Below are 18,246 nucleotides of genomic sequence, written 5' to 3'. Positions count from 1 at the left end.
TTGCCTATGAGATAGAAGATGCCGATCGCCAAAGGGCGATCTTTCTAACCGTTGTGGGGCCGAACACTTATGCTCTGCTGCGTAATTTGTTGTCTCCATCGGCCCCCACAGCAAAGACTTTGGAGGAAATTATCCAAGTATTGAACGCGCATTTCGATCCGGCCCCGTCAGAGATAGTGGAGCGTTACAAATTTAACAGCCGTGTGCGCCGAGCTGGCGAATCAGTGGCAACTTTCATAGCCGAGCTACAGAGTTTGGCTAAATATTGTAATTACGGGGCATCTTTGGATCAGATGCTGAGGGACCGCTTCGTTTGTGGTATCCAGGACGAGGGTATACAGAGAAAGTTACTGTCGGAGACGCAGCTCACGTTGACGAGAGCTACGGAACTGGCAGTAACGATGGAAGCGAGAGATGCCTCCAACCTTCGCTTGTCGTCAGGCGTTGAAGTAAACAAGATCCAAGCGAAGAAAAGTCCTAGCAGATGCACAGCTGACGCACAGAAATGCTACCGATGTGGCGATCCACACGTGCCAAGTGAGTGCAGGTTCAGAAGTTCTACATGCCATCTCTGCAAAAAGATCGGTCATATTGCAAAAATGTGCCGATCGAAACAAAAAGTTAAAAATTCTCAAGTGAATAATGTGAACAGTGAAGAGCCTACTACTGAGATGTCAAGAACCTATACATTATTCAACATCTGTGGTATGCAAGAAGCCCTGCCCCCAGCAAAGGTGGAATGTATTATTGAGGACCAGCCTTTCATTTTCGAAGTGGATACAGGTGCACCTTTTTCTTTGATACCTTTAAATGTTTACAGTAAAGTTAAACAGAATTTTCCGCCATTGGAACCATCTACAATCAAGTTAAATTCGTACACAGAGCATCCTATTAGAGTCATTGGCAGTGTTCAAGTCACAGTGAAGTTTAAGTCTAATTCCTGTTCCTTACCATTGTTGGTTGTCAAAGAAGGGAACGTGAATTTGGCAGGTCGTAATTGGATATATCCTTTGAAGTTAATGTCTGTTTTTAAAAATGCATCTCAACCTTATGCTGTAAACAATGTTCAAGGCCGGAATTAAATTTTGAATCTGTTTTAAAAGAATACAATAGTTTATTTTCACCTACATTGGGCCTAGTAAAGGGTGTTTAAGTCCATCTGACAAGGAAGTCAGACATTACTCCAAAATTTTTTAAGGCCAGGTGTATACCCTATGCACTAAGAAACAAGGTCGAAGAGGAAATTGGTCACCTGGTAAATGAAGGCATCTTAGAACCTGTAAAGACTGCAGAATTTGCAGCACCAATTGTTCCAGTACTTAAGCAAGACGGCCGGATAAGAATTTGTGGGAATTTCAAGTTAACGACGAACAAAATAACAGAATTGGAGCAATATCCACTGCCAAACATTGAAGATTTGTTTGCTCAGTTATCCGGTGGAACCCTGTTTTCAAAACTTGACCTCCGAGATGCTTATTGCCAGTTGCAGTTGGACGAAGACTCTAAAAACTTAGTAGTCATCAACACACAGAAAGGCCTGTTCCGTTATACCAGATTACCATTTGGTGTAGCTTCTGCTCCTGCTGTGTTCCAGCGAGAGATGGAAAAGATTCTCCAAGGTTTACAGGGTGCTTCCTGTTACTTAGATGATCTCCTAGTAACATGGAAAGACAGAGTAGAACATTTACAGAATTTGAATGCACTTCTCTCACGCTTGCAAGAAGCTGGCATGAAGCTCCATCCGGAAAAGTGCGAGTTTTGGAGATCTTCAGTTGAACATCTTGGTCATCGCATCGACAAAGATGGACTCCATCCAGTTGAATCGAAGGTAGAAGCAATTGCCTGTGCACTGTGTGCACCTGATCCCAGAAACGTAGATGAATTGCGTTCGTTTATAGGACTGATCACTTACTACGCCAAATTTTTGGCGAACATGGCCACACTGCTAGCCCCTTTGTATGAACTTTTAAAAGAGAAACAGGCATGGGAATGGGGGGCAACTCAGAAAGAAGCTTTTACTAAAGTGAAAGAAACCCTAAGAAGTTCATCACTCCTGATGCACTTTGATAATGCCAAAGAAGTCGTGTTGGCTTGTGATGCCAGTCCTTACGGATTAGGAGCTGTGTTATCTCATGAAACCAAAGATGGGGACCGCTCTATTGCCTTTGCTTCACGGTCACTGACTAAAGCTCAAAGAAATTATAGTCACATTGAGAAAGAAGCATTAGCTTTGGTGTTTGGAGTTACTCGGTTTCGAAAATACCTGCTCGGCAGAAATTTTACTCTTTTGACTGATCACCGTCCTCTTGTAAACCTCCTTTCAGAAGATAAGCCTGTCCCTACTGTTGCGGCTGCACGGATACAACGTTGGGCTCTGACCCTATCAGCCTACTCATACAAAATAAAATATCGAAAAGGGAACTTGCATTCGAATGCTGATGCTTGTAGTCTACCTCTAGCTACTAGATATCTTGATCCGCCAGTCCCAGCGGAATCAGTATTGCTCTTGAAACAGTTTGACAGTAGTCCGGTAACAAGCCATTTAATTGCCAGAGAAATTGAAAGTTCCTCGGATCTGAAATTGCTGCGTTCTTATACTGCAAGGGGTTTCCCTAAAAGCATCCAGCAAAATTTAAAACCATTTTTCAAATTAAAGGCTGAGTTTTCAATCGAGGGGGGTATAATTTTGAGAGGCTCTCGGGTATTTATTCCCCCTAAATTTAAGAGATTCATATTAGATGAGCTTCATGCGGCTCACCAAGGCATAGTTGCAATTAAATCATTGGCTCGTTCTTACGTTTGGTGGCCAAGCATAAATAGTGATCAAGAAGCTAAAGTAAGGGAGTGTGCTATCTGCCAGCAAAATGCTTCAGCACCTCCTGCAAAGCAAGTCTCATGGCCTGTTCCTGATCAATCTTGGGAACGAATTCACATTGACCATGCCGGTCCTGTGGAAGGACATATGCTGCTGATAATTGTTGATGCTAAGAGAAAATGGTTAGAAGTCGCCCGAGTCTCCAGTACCTCTGCTAATGTTACCATAATGGTTTTGCGAGATTTATTTGCGCGTTTTGGTATTCTAAAAAGCATAGTCAGCGACAATGGTCCTGGGTTTAGCAGTGATGAATTTGGTGAGTTTCTGTCGCACAATGGCATTTCTGACATAAAAACAGCTCCGTACCATCCAAATTCCAATGGGATCGCAGAAAGAGCTGTCCGAACAGTGAAATCTGCACTTAAAAGAATCAGGGAGGGGACTTTTGAGGAAAGACTTGTCAGATTTTTGTTTAACTATAGGAATACGTCCCATGCATCTACGGGCATATCTCCTGCTTTTGGCATGTTTGGCCGACTCCTATGCTCACGCTTAGACTTGCTGAGAAATGCTTATAGGCAAAGAGAAGTCCATTCTGACCCTGCAAGATTCAGGACAGGGGATTTAGTTTGGGTTCGCAACTTTAGACAGGGCCCTAAGTGGATTGAGGGATGCATTCTAACCCAAATGGGTAAGATCATGTGCAAAGTTGAAACTGCCAGGGGCACATGGATACGTCATGCTGACCAAATCCGCCGACGGATTGGCAGCAGCTTTGAAGAAAGTTCAATAAACCCTAGGCCAGCTACTGCTTCTTCAAATGCTGGAGAGGAGGACGCAGTTCCTGTGGTGGAAGAAGAAAAGCCGGGTGATCCAAATGAACCGCCACTTCTTTCGCCTCCAAGTCATAATCCAGTTCCTAAGGAGCATCCTCCAGTTCTTTCCCCACAATGCAAAACTCCAACACAGATGCAACCTCCATCGACCCCGATAGTAGCGCAGCAACCTCGGAAATAAGATTCCATGGTGATTGTACTCAGAAGGTCAACGAGAAACAAAGTGAGACCTTGTCGTCTAAACTTGTGAAGAACTTTTTATTATGTGAGAACTTTTGGGTTAATAGAACTTTAATTTCATTTTTGTTATGTGAGAACTTTTGGTTTAATAGAACTTTAATTTCATTTTTGTTATGTGAAGAGAGGATGTTATAAAGTAAGTATTTGCTTGCACGGCGTGTCAAGAGATGGCGCCACTAAATAATGTAGTTATGTGTATGCGCTCTGCTCGAAAGGAGAGCCCCGACGAGCAATGCAGGATGTTGGATGTGTAATCTAGGAATAAAGCATTTGATCTCTCCAATGTGTTTCCCTGCTCTGCAGAACCAACATTACAGTTTATGATGTATGCTATTGTATTGCCGTGGTTATATCACCTTTTCAAATGCTTTTAATGCAAAAACATGATCATTGAAATCGTCAAAATGAAGTGCTTATACAGGGTAACCAAAAAAAAGTGCCCCAATAATGATGATTGGACTTGATGTGGTATGCAAGATGGCGCTTAAACCACATCACACCTCAACAAGTTAGCTCTGCTAAAAGAGCGTTTCATGATCCTATGATTGCTTTGGATTATCCAAATCACACAGGAATGGGTATTAACTGGCCGCCTTAGTCTCCAGACTTCAATCCATGTGTCTTTTTTCTGTGGGGAAATCTTTTAGACAAAGTTTATGCACATTAATTCCCAAACAATATCTGAGAAGTCTGTAATTCAAAGTGAAATCAAGTACATTGATGAGGCAACACTGAAGTCTGTAATGCAACATTTTGGTCTATGTATGTGTAATGCAGGGCTCATAGTCCTCCTATATCTTCTATATTTCCTATATTTTCACAATTGTCAGATATTCTCCTATATTTCCTATATTTTCTCACTAACTCCTATATTATTTTTTTTTGTTGGATGTTAAATGCTACCAAAAAATGCAAAAACCTTTGGTCCATTTTTTTTTCTTTCTCCCCTGCACTGTGCAGTCTTACATCTTTAATGTTGGCATATGTCTAAACTTCTGTTTGATTATTTTTATGTAACATACAAAATATAGATGGCTTTACTCGCAATTTTTAACTTGTTTTCAATTAATTATTTTTCTTTTAATGAGTTTATTTTTTAATTTTATAGTATAATTTGTTATTTTTAAGTGTACTGCTGTAAAGATTTTGAAACCTTTTAATTTTGTCACAGATGATCTTACATGTAGTTCAAATGACCGGTTGTAGCTCAGACGATTGTTTTTAAAAATGCCGTTTACAGATTTTGGTACCAATTCAACTTTGAGTACTTCAAATGTTACAAAGCTTGTAGCTCTATGAAAAAAGGCACTGTTTTGATGAAAGTGTCATTTTTATAGGATTTTGTCTGCTTTTTTCAAGTATGTACTTATTTTGTGTGTAGATTTTCCAAGATTTTCAGAAATCGGTCATCACCTCAGAAATTGTTTTTTTTTTTTTCCTATCTACTCGTTTATAGTTACAAATTGCAGAGGATAATGGATGGTTCTATACTCCACTAGGGCTCTTCTAACACCCCCTTTTGTTTGGCAGATTAGGTCCAATTCACCCTTAATACATATGTGTATATATATATATATGTTCACACATTACCTATAAGTTATGGATAATGCCGTTACAGTGAGCGCTGGGTAATTGAATCAACCACTGTAATGAATCAATTCCTCAAATACGAAACGAAACCCAGTTTTAACATTAAAAAATTGCAGAATATTCTAATCAAACATGTCCTTTAAATGAATCAATCGTATGAGACTGACCGTTTCTCTCTCTCTCCCACAAACGTGATGCCTTAGCCCCATCTTTTTTCTTTACCTTCCTTTAGTAAAATAAGTTATTTTTTTCTGTAAATAGTGAAACGAAGGTGAGGCAGAGTGTTGCACACTTTTTGTAACGATTTTCTCATGATATGTCCAACAAAACCAGTGAGACGAGAGAGAAATGGAGTCGACGGAAGTTTTCATTGTTATAGTGTTAGCATTAAAACAATGAGGTACATATCCCGATGACTATAGGTAGATTTGACATTGAAAAAAGAATGTCCAAACTAATTATTACCTAGTTTTAACAATCAAGAAGAGTTGCATTTTTCGCAGCACATAAGACAAAATCTGAATTTTGTAATTGCTTTTTCATACTGTTTTGTGATAAAATTCTTTAAATAATCTGAGAATTCAGTCAGAAAAGTATTAGAAGTATAGTGCAAACTGAAATTCAGTTTGCACTATACTTCTAATGATATCTCGTTTGACCAAAAATTTATTAAAGTTCTGAAATTGTATGTAGAATTCCACGTTAAAAAAAAAAAAAAAAGAAAAACATGCACATACAATTTTGCTTAATTAAGTCAAAATTGTCTTAAACAAACATGATTCATATAAGTGACCATGGGTACAAAGATTTATTTGCTCTCACATCTAAGACTCTTCACATTGCTATGACTTCATGCATTGTAGAATTGTATTGATACTGGCACTCTGTTGAGCAATACCATTTGCATGCTCTCCCCCCCCCCTTCAGGAAAGTTTTGAATTAGAGAAATAATTGTTTTTGTATTATATTTGGAAATGTTTTTTGTTTTTTTATCCTTTGCAACCCCTCCCCCCCCCCCCACCCACAAGAATATATTGATATGTAGAAAATAGCGATATTTGGAGAGCGATATATCGCTGTATTAAAATTCTGATATTGCTCAGTCCAAGTACCCATTCTGCTGGTACATCTGCAGAATGGGTTTTTCTGCACATAAAAAGCTATTAAGTTTGTAGAGGGTAGTTCAGCTTCAAATTCTTCACATTCGTTGATGTCACTGATGCTGTCTTTCTGTTTTCCGAAAATATTTCAGTTTAAAGAAAAATTCAATTATGTCTGAGTAACTCAAAGTGTGGTAGTAACCAGAGTTTCACCACAAAACTGTTGTAAAAATCTGGAGTCACTTGACATTAAGATTATAGGCCATAAGTGTCCGGACTTAGAAAAATTTACATGACATCTGCGGCGTTGTGATAGTGAAGTTTGACTATATTATGATTTACATGTATTGCTATTTTGCTTCGTAAAAAGACAAACGTGAATGTAAAAATTATAAATTATTGATGCTGCTTTTGATGTTTGTAAAAATGTATGTTTTTGTTCTTTTTCAGGAATTATTAGAAAATGCAACACATTCTAATAGTTTGTTTGAAGTTGCAAGTATTGATAAAAGAAAGAAATCGACTAAGAAAACAAAGAGAAAATCGAAAACATTCAAAGGTGAAACAGAAATTTTCAACCTGGAGAAGAGCTTTAAAAAGGAAAGGAGGTACATCAGTCAAGCAACAGTCACAGCTTCCACAGATACTTCTAAATTAAAATCTGATAAAGTGGAGCCTATTCCTAAACTAATAATTAAGTTGACTCCTAGACCAACTGTGCCCGATACATCCAACAGTTATTTTGCTCCTACTATTGCAGATAAAGTGAAAATGGGGCGAAGACGACAAACCAACAAATTAACTGATTATGAGTTTTCTAGCATGCTTCAAACCTTTGAAAAAACACAAAAAAAGTCCAGGAAACGTCAAAAGAGCCCATTAAGCTCTGTTAATGATAAAATATCTTCCTCAAAGTGTGTTGAACAAAGCAATTGTTTTAAAATGACAAATGTTGAGGAAAGTCAATCATCTTGCCAGGAAAGGAATATTGGAAACCAATCAAATTCAATGTTGTCTATCTCTTCGCAAAGCTCAAATGTTGCTGTAAATGAAGTTGCCAGTGACTCACTTATCCGTTGCTCTTACAACAATCAATCAAGTTATGGGGAAAACCCTCTTAATGTAGAAAAACCCATTTCAGAAACTGGCAAATTGATAAATACAGTGAAGAATGTTGGTGTCAGTCAGAATTTGGGAAAAGTACTTATCAAAAAAGAGATAAATGTTCCAGAAAATAATAAACAAAGGCATATAAAAAAAGAAAATAATGAATTGGAAGCATTTGAAAATTTTTCAGTTGAAAGTTGTATTGAAATTGTTAAAGAAGAACCGTTATATGAAGAAAGCGACTTATTTACTGAACTCTTTGATCCAGATGTCAATAATTTTTTCGCTAATGAAAGTGTTCTTACAGATGAACTAGAAAAAGCAATTTTTGATGAAGAGCATAACCGAGCAACTATGAATGGGTTTGATCTTGAGAAAAGTAATACAATTTTTCATTCTGATCTATTTGATAATCAAATTCCTCCTAAGAGCAATTGTAAAAAAGTTATTAATAATGTTAGTTATGAGAGAACTAACTTGAATTTGTCTGAAGAAAACAGCAAGTGTCTGAAAACAGATTGTTATGTTTCAAACAATCTGCCTTCTGCTGAAACACCGTGCAAATCAAAAATTTCACATGAAATTAGTAAGTAACTTTATTTTTTCTTATTTAGAATGATTTTATGTGTCTTTAAATAGTTGCTTTGATTCAGTAGTGGATTGGGGGGGGGGAGTGCCCCTCCCTGATAGATAAAATGCCTATTAATTTTTTTATTAATATTCATTTTCCATAGTATAAATCCATACTTTACTTGCCAACTCTACTGTTTTTAACGAGAGACTCCCATTTTTTGTTTCCATCTCCCGATATTTCCCGGTTTTTTAAAGATTTTTTCATTTTTTTGTAGTTTTTTCAGTCAATCATCAAAAAGTTTCACTTTCTTCTCAATAGAGGGCGCCCTTTTCTAGTCAACCAATGTCAGGGAATAAGAATTTTTCCAATTAATTACTCATTTAGTAAAAATTAATTTTTTGGAAGCTTTCCGCATTGCATGTTCAACAAAGCACGTGCTTTGCCAAAAATTGCAAATTTCAATCCTTTTGAATCTTTGAAATATTTCAATTATATTGGAGGAGTATTATAACCCTTTTTTCCCATTAGAAAAAATTAATTTATTAAAGCTAAAAGTGAGATGGATCTATTAAATAACCTAACCCTTGTGTTTTAATCATAACTACAATGATTTTAATTAATACTGCTCATTATTATAACATTAGGGTGCAAATATATAGGGTTTAGTATTAAATTGACTTAATATGGTAAAACAATGATTTTTGTGTCCTTATTCTACGTAAAATAATTTAACTGGCTTTAAGGACCATAAAAAAACATTTCAAAAGAATGTCATGAGAACTTAGTTGTGAATGACTGTATGAGCTGTGAGGAAACATATAACGAGGGGTGGACTGGCCAGGTCAGCTAGTTGGTGGATCCCCGACTGGGCCAACGGCCGAGTGGGCCCCTTCAAGCAATTATTTTATTGAACCTGATGCATTTAATTTCCGACCTAACATTTTTTAAAATGTCATAATTTTTTTAAAAATGTAATTCGTTTACTCTATGTGAAAAAAGGATTTAGAAACAGGTTTATTTTTTTCCATCCTAAGCTGGGACCAAAGTAAATAGCCGAAGTTCACTCGTGCGAATGCTTTCTTCTCTTATTAACTTTTTCTCTAGGTTTTAGAGCTCTGGGGGCCATGGCTTCCACATTGAGGAAACAGGAGGGGGCCAAAAAAATGGGGTTCGACCAGTGGCGTAGCTACAGTGTTTGCCGCCCGGGGCAGTTCCTCAATTTGCCGCCCTTTCGTTGAGGAATAGCTAATACACAAAACTGTCAAACATGTTCAAATTAAAACTAGAAATGTAATTGAAGAAAAAATAAGATCTTATTATTCTCTAAGTAATTTAAAAGAAAAAAAAGAGGGAGGGGAATAAGGCCCACACTTGGAGAAAATTGCTAAATTTAAGTCAAAAACCGCAATTTTAGTAAAGTTATTAAAAAGGGCGCATTGGATTTGCTCCCGATTTTTTTTTAAATTAGTCTTTTTTAGTGGTTTTTTTTTTTTTTTTGACGTTAAGGGATTGGTGGGCAACGAAAGGAAATTTTACGAAATTTTAAAATACAGCTAAAACTACTTAGAAGAAGTCAAGGAGATGGTCGGATACTCAATACCAAAATAAGCTCTGAAATATGTAATTTCAGGCTATCTTTGGTAACGCAATAGCTTGCGTATTCGAACGCAGTTGTAGGCGTTACGGGAGAGAAGGGTGCTGAGGTTTCTTACTGAAATGTTTTTTAAATTGAAATTAATTTTAAGGACATCTTTGGTGGTTTGGTTGAAAGGGGAAGGTTTGGGTTCTTTCTTTGGAAATTTTTCGGCACCGAAGTCTCAAAAACGCAATTCTAGGCTGTCTTTGGTGACGTTGAGAGGTTCCTTAATAGCTCAGAAAATGTTGTGAAGCCAAGCAGTTCTCTCCTAAAAAATTTCCGTAATTGACGTCCGACTTTGGGCTTTGTTTTATAATGTTAGGAAGAAGAGGGGACAGAGAGAGCTTTCTCTCTAAAAATTATTCTTAAAGCTGAAGTTCATTTTAGAATATCTATCAGAAGGAAGGGTTAGCTAGCTCTACTACTCACGCAAATTTTTAAGAAAAAATTTTGGGCTATCTTTGGGGACGTAGGGAAAAAGGATGAAGAGTTCTTCCCTCGGAAATTTTTCAAAATTGAAGTTTTAAAAATGCAGTTTTAATCTTTGGAGACGTTAGGGGAGAAAGGGAGGGCAACTAAGATATCTGTCTCGGAAAAATTCCAAAATTAAAGTCCTGAAAACGTATTTTAAGTCTGCCCAGAAATTTTCCAACATTGAGGTCCAAAAACGTATTTCTAAACTACCTTTGGTGATATCAGGAAAAAGGATAAGATATTAAAGTGGGGGTGAGAGAATTCACCAACCGGAATTATTTGAAATTGAATACTTTAAAACGCATTCTAGACTAGGTTTGAATAAGTTGAGGATCCAACCCATATGTTGAAAAATGAAATTCGCTTACCTTCCCTAAGGATCAGATTAACATGTGATCTAAAATTGTCGGATAGATTATCTACTCTCAAAAGCGAGAAAATGGTAATCCCTTATACTTCGTTTGAAGAAGAGAACTCTTGTAAATAGTGGGAAATCAAAGCAATCTCTGAAGCATATAAAGTGTGATGAGCAATAAATTGTTTCGTGCAACATTTTACACCTCCTCCTCTTTTTCTTACTCTTATCACCATTTTCCTGAAGTAAAAAAAAGGGAAATTTTTGCTTCACGAGCAATATTTCAAGAAAACTTAAAATCCTGTATTAGCTTTTACTTATAACAAAAATTGGAAAAGTTCGTCTTTCTGAAGTTAACCTCTAAAGTCTAAATAACAGATTTTTAAAAAAAAATACCATGTACTTTTCATAATGCATTCAAAAGGACAAAATAACTTTTCTGGGTCAGAATGGAAAATTTAAGTATTCCTGTAGTTTTCAATTATTCCAATAAAATGACACCGCAAACGAAGAAAAGAGCGGCTAAATCAAGTAGAGAATTTCTTATTATTATCAAGCTTTCAATCATAAATTTGAGTGTTGAAACACGCATATTTTTCTGGGAAAGTTTGGTTTGAAGGACTTGAGCAGCATTTTTCTTCGTTTGTAGTGTCTCTTTCTTGGAGTAATTGAAAACTACTGGAATACTTAAACTGTCCATTATGTCCCAGAAAAGTTATTTTGTCCTTTCGAGTGCTTTAAGAAGATATTTTCTTGCCTGCAGTAATAGATTAAAAAGGTAATTTCCTTATTTGTAAAATACATTTGATTTTTCCACATCAAAAGGGCAAACTTGCCGCCCCTAGAAAAGTGGGCGGACCGCCCCCTCCGCCCCCCTTAGCTACGCTACTGGGTCCAACGCGGCCTGAAAAAAGACCCGAAATGAAAAAAGAGCGTTAAAACTCATATTTGTGTACGGCTATTAACAAAAATTGAAGGGGCCTGCACCATAAGACAAAGCGGCCCCTGCCCTGCTGTAAATGCGTGGGCCATGCTTTGGGGAGTTGATACATGAGCAGGGGCATGCACGGGGGGGGGGAGGAGGGACACCTGTTGGCCCGTTTCCGAACCTGAAGGAGGTTCGAGATTTTTTTAATGAGGGGTGAAATATATGTAGGGATAGGGGGGCATAAATGTCATTTGTGACGGGCCTCAAAAATTCTGTGTACCCCCCTGCTTTTCGCTGATTGTGACAAATTCAACTAAAGCTGTCAGTTGGCAAGATATTTCACTGGTCTATTGTTAATTATCACTATACGCGTATTTTCATCTCAGAATTATATATGGGAAAGCAAGTCTAGACTAAGATAAATTGAATCTGAAACAGGACAGAACTTCAACTTAGAAGAGAGAGCTCTTAAACATAGGTGGATTTAGAACCGAGTTCCAAGGGAGGGGGGGGGGCGAAGTTTCTTATCCTTTTTTTTTAGCAACATTACTTGTAATCAGGGCCAGATTTATACTTAACGGGGTACCTAAGGTATTTCCGGTATGAGGTTCCTTTGAAGTCCTAAAGTCGCCAATGATAGTCTTAAGTTAAGTCGGTGCCCTCCCAAAAAACCTTGATTGAAACACTCAGGGAAACCTGTCCCCTTTCCTTTTAATGTTTTCAAACATATTATAAGATTATAATTTCAAAATTTGAATGTCGAAAAATTCCGAAGGAATCTCCGGATTCCCTATAGTAAATAAATGTTGGTTAAAATTTGGTAGAGTATACTTCAGTTTTAAATGCTTCCAAATAAGATCACTGAGCCTCCTCCTCCCTCAAACGTGACCAATGATAGTTTTGCGTTTTTTAATAGTTCAAAGTCGAAACGTTTCGTAGAGAGCTCCCGATGTTTCCCTGTTCCATTATTTTTACCAAGGGTAACCTAAAACTGCTTTCTAAAACTTCCCATTTCAGAGAATTTATGGGAAGAACCCTCGACATTCTATTAAAAACATAGACTAAAAAGAGACTTCAATTTTGGAAAAAAAAAACATTAGGAAAACAAAAACGTGGGGGAACTCCTTATTTTCCCTCTCCTCAACGTTACCAAAAAAAGTAAAATTGCGGTTTTTGACATCAGCTTTGAAAGTATCGCTTTGAAGGGAACTAGAACTCCTTCTTCCGATTCTTTTCTTCTTATGCCTATATAGCTGAACCAATTTTGAAAACTTTCCGGGGAATTTTCCTGATGTCTCCCTTTCCTCGTATCAATCCTATGTTGTCTGAATAGAAGCCTAAAGATTTGCCTTTTCAGACTTATATAGTTATTAGTATGCAATTTCAGAACGTGATTTAGAAACTTAAGAGAAAAGGAACTAGCGGTAGTATAATGTCTTTGCTCGACTCTGAGGAATCGAGATCTGGTACTGGTTAATTTAACTTTTTTAATTTACAGAGGTGGGCCAAAATACTCTTTGCCGACTGGACGAAAGTCAGCCAGTCTGCCCCTGCAAATAACTCTCAAGTGCCTCCTGCAAAAACTATTTCTGTTTCCACCCCTACTTTGATTTCAATATAAGTCTTCAAATCTATTATTTCAGGTTTGTCAAGTCCTCCTATTACCTCCAAAGTTGTGTTGGAAAGTATTGAAGTTTCGACTCCAGAACTGGAACTAGAATTGCATGAACATGATAGTCCAGATAGTAGATATCCTCTTCCTGTAGATTCTCAACAAGTGCCATATTCAAGTGAAGTTTTTGATGTAACTCAAGTACTAAATGAAAAAAGTTTTAAAGCAAACAATGTCTTGAAAAAGGAAAACTTTCATCCTGGAGAAATTCATTCCTATGATACAGTTTCCCCGTTACATCCAAATATATCTCGTAGAAGAAAATTGAGCAGTAGTAGTAGCTCTTGTAGCCAGTCTTCTTACAGTTGTTACAGCAGTAGTGAATTGCCAAATTCATCTTCATCACCAAATTCATGTTTTTCTCCCGGAAAAAGGCAGAGGAGAAATTCAAGATCACTTTGTAACTATGACAAAAAGCATTCATCTAGGTAATATAATTTATGACTTGACCCTCTAACTTTGTTAAATCATGGTAATTTCCTTTAGAAAGTTTTTTGTAAAAATAATCTAATAGCACCAACCAGATGAAAAGTTAGTTGAAAGGTAAAAATAAAAAAAAAAAAACCTGTGAAATGATGCTAATATGTAGCAGGGTTTTTATTAACACCTTTAGTTGTTAAATAAAATTCAAAATTATAGGAGAAAGACTTTTTTTTTCAAAAGCCACCTATGAATTTTATGGAATTTTTCTATTTTGTTTTCATAAACTATATAAAGAAGAAATTTAAAAACTACATGATCAAAATTGCACTTTTTTGTATTAAACTGATACAATACCTTTTTTTTCTTTTTTTAACTTAGTTTGAATAAATTTTTTAAGCCAAATTACAGAACTATGCATAAACAGACAATGAAAGTTTAATTAAAACCAAAAAAAGCATTTAAGTGTTTAAGATGGTACATTTTCTACCAAAAACATGTTTTATTAAGTAACAAAAAAAAGTAATAAATGTTAGTTTTGTAAATTTATTCTTACGAATTGTACAAATGCGTGCTCTCGAACAAAGAGACAAATGGATGGAACCGCCTGGTATTGAATAAAATAACGCTGCTGTATTTCAAAACCAGATCAATACCATTTTTTTTAATCTAAATAATTATAACTGCTGCTGATTTAAAATGAAAATAAAAAAGAAGCTGTTCACAAATGTTTTCTAACAAAAAAAAAATCTTTGAGAATAATTAAGTAGGCATCGCATGAAATGTTTTTTTTTTTTTTTTTTTTTTTTTTTTTGTGTCTCTTCTGTAGAATTTTAAAAATTGCATTGAGCTGGTTTTGATACTCTAAACACTTTATGTATTCGCAACTCCAATAAACTATAGGGGGCACTGCAGCCACTGTCTAATGGCGGATGAAAAAGGTAAAAGAAACACACGCCATAACTCATAATTGCTTTGACGCTTAGTAAATGACAGTAATTTTTCATCGTGTTTGTGGGAAGCTTTCTTTTCTATGCCTCTGAAATTACATTACATCACAAACTGTCTGAAGCCTATAATTTACCCCAAAGAAAACACATGGAATGGATTGTTTTACCTCCTTCTTTAGTGTTGTTCACCGCAAAATAGCGTGTTCAAGCTCTGGAGTTGCGAATATTCAGGGTTCGTACGCTCCGGGAAAACCTGGAATTGTCAAGGAAAATGATATAGTTAAAAATGTCAGGGAAATTTCCAATTTTGCCCCCAAAAAATTTTTTCCCAGGGAATTTTGTACTATGAGATCTAGATCTAATCATTTTTATCGATATTTCCTGAAAAAAATTAAAAGTTTTGAGGCAAAATGACGCTGGCAATAATAAAAAAAAGGGGGGGGGGGTGACCCCCAAAAAAAACTTTCTCAGATGTCATTTTTGCTCCTCAATAGTTCCCAAGAAAAAAATTCCTAGGATGAACAGGAATTATGCACAAACTCAACAGGGGAGAAGACAATTTACTACTTCATCCAAATCAAAAGTCAGCGGATGGTAGGGTCGATCTCGGGAAAATCTTTCTTTTTTAAATCGAGAAGTCATTTCAGCTACGTGTGAAACCCAGTCGCCATTTTGGTCATTCATGAGATGGAAGTAGATACGATGCTTAAATGCCTAAGTTTCCAAAAACAAAGCAGAATTGGATGTTTTCTTTAAGTGCAAATTAATGAAACTCACACAAAATGTGCTGCAATTTTTTTTTTTTTTAATTTTAAATATGTAATTTTCTTGAGAAATGAAAAACTTTGTTCTTAAAACTTAATCTTATCCTCATTGCCAAATGTGCTTAAAACTTTTCAACTGAATTGTAGTTTCACGAAGATTTATTATTTTTAATTTTTTTTCATGCTACGAATTCAAAAAATTATTTCTTAATTTTTGTCGTATCCGCCATATTTGGTCATTCCCAAGATGGCATTACACAAGACTTTTTAAGCGCCTAAAAATCCGGAAACGACGTTGGATGTTTATTGCAATGCAAACTATTGATAACAACTCAAAATGTGCCCTTTTTTCTGGATAATTCGTAATTATTTTATGGGAAAATGCGAAATTTTATCTCCAGAGCATTTTTTATTCTAATTGATTTAGAAGCTTATGTGCTAAAAACTGATGGTCTTGTCTTAATTGTAGTTTTTAAGGATTATTAATGATTTAAAACTACTTTTATGCTACAAATTCAAAAATCTACTTATTATCTTAAATTTTTTACTTAATCGCCGTATTTGGTTGTTTGCAAGATGGAAGTAGACATAAATTTACAAAAACATAATTTAATGTTTACCTCAATGTAAACTATTGAAAGTAAATGTGCAATTAATTATGAATTTTTAAAAATTAATTACTTTCTAGAAGAGAAAATTTTTAATTTTAATGTAAGCATCCTTTATATGCAAAAGAAGTATAGTATGCCCATCGATGCAACAAATTTATCATATTTATACTGAAAAAAAGCTTTGTACTTTGCTCAATATGTTTTGTGTTACATGCTAATCTCTACATAGTATAAAATGAAGTCTCCAAAAAGCGTCTGTGTGTTTCAACTCGCAAAACTCGAGAACTACCCGGCCAATAAGTCCTGAAAAGGTTTGCAGAACAGTTCAAAAAAAAAATCAATGAATAGTTCTCTTTTTATTCCAGTTGAGGCCCAATTTTCACATAAATTCCTGAATTTGGAGGTGAAAAATTACTTACACATATTAATATTATAAATCTTTGAAATGAGTAGAATTTTCCGCGTTCTACGCAATTAGTTTCAATGCTCTAACTTAATTACGGCGGGAGTCATTTGCTTTTTTAGCTCAAATTTGTTTAGGCTTAGCTGAAATTTATTCACTGATTAAATCTATCAGTAAAAAGTGAAGGAATTGTCTCACAAAGAAATAAGACCACCATTAGATTTTTAACACCATTGGAAAGAGCTGCTTTTTTTACTCCAGATCTAACTCGACCTATGGTCGAAAGTTTCAAACAAATTAAACGAAGTTCAAAAATCTGTACTCTATTCAAGTTTTTAGCCATTTTATTTTGCGTTTCCACAGTAACACTTTGGAATCCATTGTTTATTTCCATCTTCTTCATTTTCAATTCTTAAACTTATTTTATTTTGTGTTTCCATGGTTACGCCTTTTAAATCCCTCTTTCTCATTTTATTTTAATTTCTTACAAGTATTTTAAAATCTGTCGTCATTGTATGGGAGGGGGGGGGGGGGGATTTTGCATGATGGGTTTTTTTTTTTCTTTCATTTAAGCCTGGTTATTGAATATACTTCACTTGACACAATGGTTATTTTCAAGATAGACTGGGCAAAGCCAGGCAATGCGGCTAGTTAGAGAATAAAAATAATTGTAAACCAAAAGTGGAGAAAGATTGCTGCACGATTTCAGCAAAATGCTAATATGCAAAGACATGTGGCATCAAAGAAACGCTGAAATAAGTTGAAAGTACTTTGTTTTCAGCAAGTAATAAGCAAATAAAAACAATTTTTTACAAAATGTTTAAAAAAAAAAAACTTAAATTGTGAGAGGAAAAATTTTAAAAAATTCAAGATTTTTTTTTTTAAATCTACAAGTGTAAAAGTTTCAGTTCCTATGCATTGCTACTTAAAACAATTTTGATTATTTTGAAAATATTGTTACTTAAATTTAATTTTGAAAGAAGCGAGTAACCTGTAATTTTCTAAAAAATAACCTCAAAAGGTCTGGGAATTTTTTTTAACTACAAGTGTATGAACCCTGAATATTGTCTCAGAGTAACAATAGGATATCTAAGTGTTATTACTGGGGTTAGATACCTTACTGTTGCTCTGAGGCAATGATATGTACAATAATGTAGGCTTAAAATGTGCTGCCTATAAATTGAATTAACCAATGCTTTTGCTGATTCAAGTTACATGCTGTTGAATTTGTGTAAAACCTTATTTTTTTGTATTGCCACCATTTAGATCTTTTTTTTTTCTTCTTTTCTGTTCAGGCATTTTAGAGCTGATGCCGTTTCATGTACAAATTACGAAAACCACGTTGGAAGTCCTAAAAATTCTCCCCAATGTCCGCTTGATAATCAAGACAATTTTCGATGTAGGAATGTGTCTGGTAGCAGCTCAAGCAGTCAAAGTAGTTCCCCAACTGTTAGGGATCATAATCATTATAGGTCACTGTCCAAGTCTTTCAGTCGGGACAAAACAGGCAATTCTCGCTCTCGCTCAAGAAGCCCTAGTCATTCAGAAAAATACAGATCTAGTTCAAAGTGGAAAAGGTAATTTTGTTTTTAAAAATATTAAATATCTTATTTACTATCTGTAGCAAATAATAGTTCTGAAATGTTTTTTTTTTTTTTTTATGTTCCAGTGTTTGTGATGAGATTAGATTTTTGCTTCACCTAGAATTGTTATGTGTTTCTTCTCTCTAGAAAAACTATATTAAATTAGAAAATGTTTATGCACAAATGAG

At 35.5% G+C, this 18,246-nt stretch overlaps 1 protein-coding gene across 1 annotated transcript in view; it reads left to right on the top strand.

The window, feature by feature from the left end:
* Positions 1 to 18,246, top strand: part of LOC129222461 (uncharacterized) — a gene marked incomplete in the record, with an annotated part of 75,991 nt that overhangs the window by 39,984 nt on the left and 17,761 nt on the right. The window contains 3 exon segments of the mRNA XM_054856978.1: positions 7,032 to 8,274; positions 13,299 to 13,755; positions 17,771 to 18,052. Coding sequence (XP_054712953.1) covers positions 7,032 to 8,274; positions 13,299 to 13,755; positions 17,771 to 18,052 — 1,982 coding nt within the window.

Source organism: Uloborus diversus, chromosome 1 (genome assembly GCF_026930045.1).
Source record: "Uloborus diversus isolate 005 chromosome 1, Udiv.v.3.1, whole genome shotgun sequence".
In the NCBI taxonomy this organism is placed as follows: Eukaryota; Metazoa; Arthropoda; class Arachnida; order Araneae; family Uloboridae; genus Uloborus; species Uloborus diversus.
This window is presented reverse-complemented; position numbering and strand designations above follow the sequence as displayed.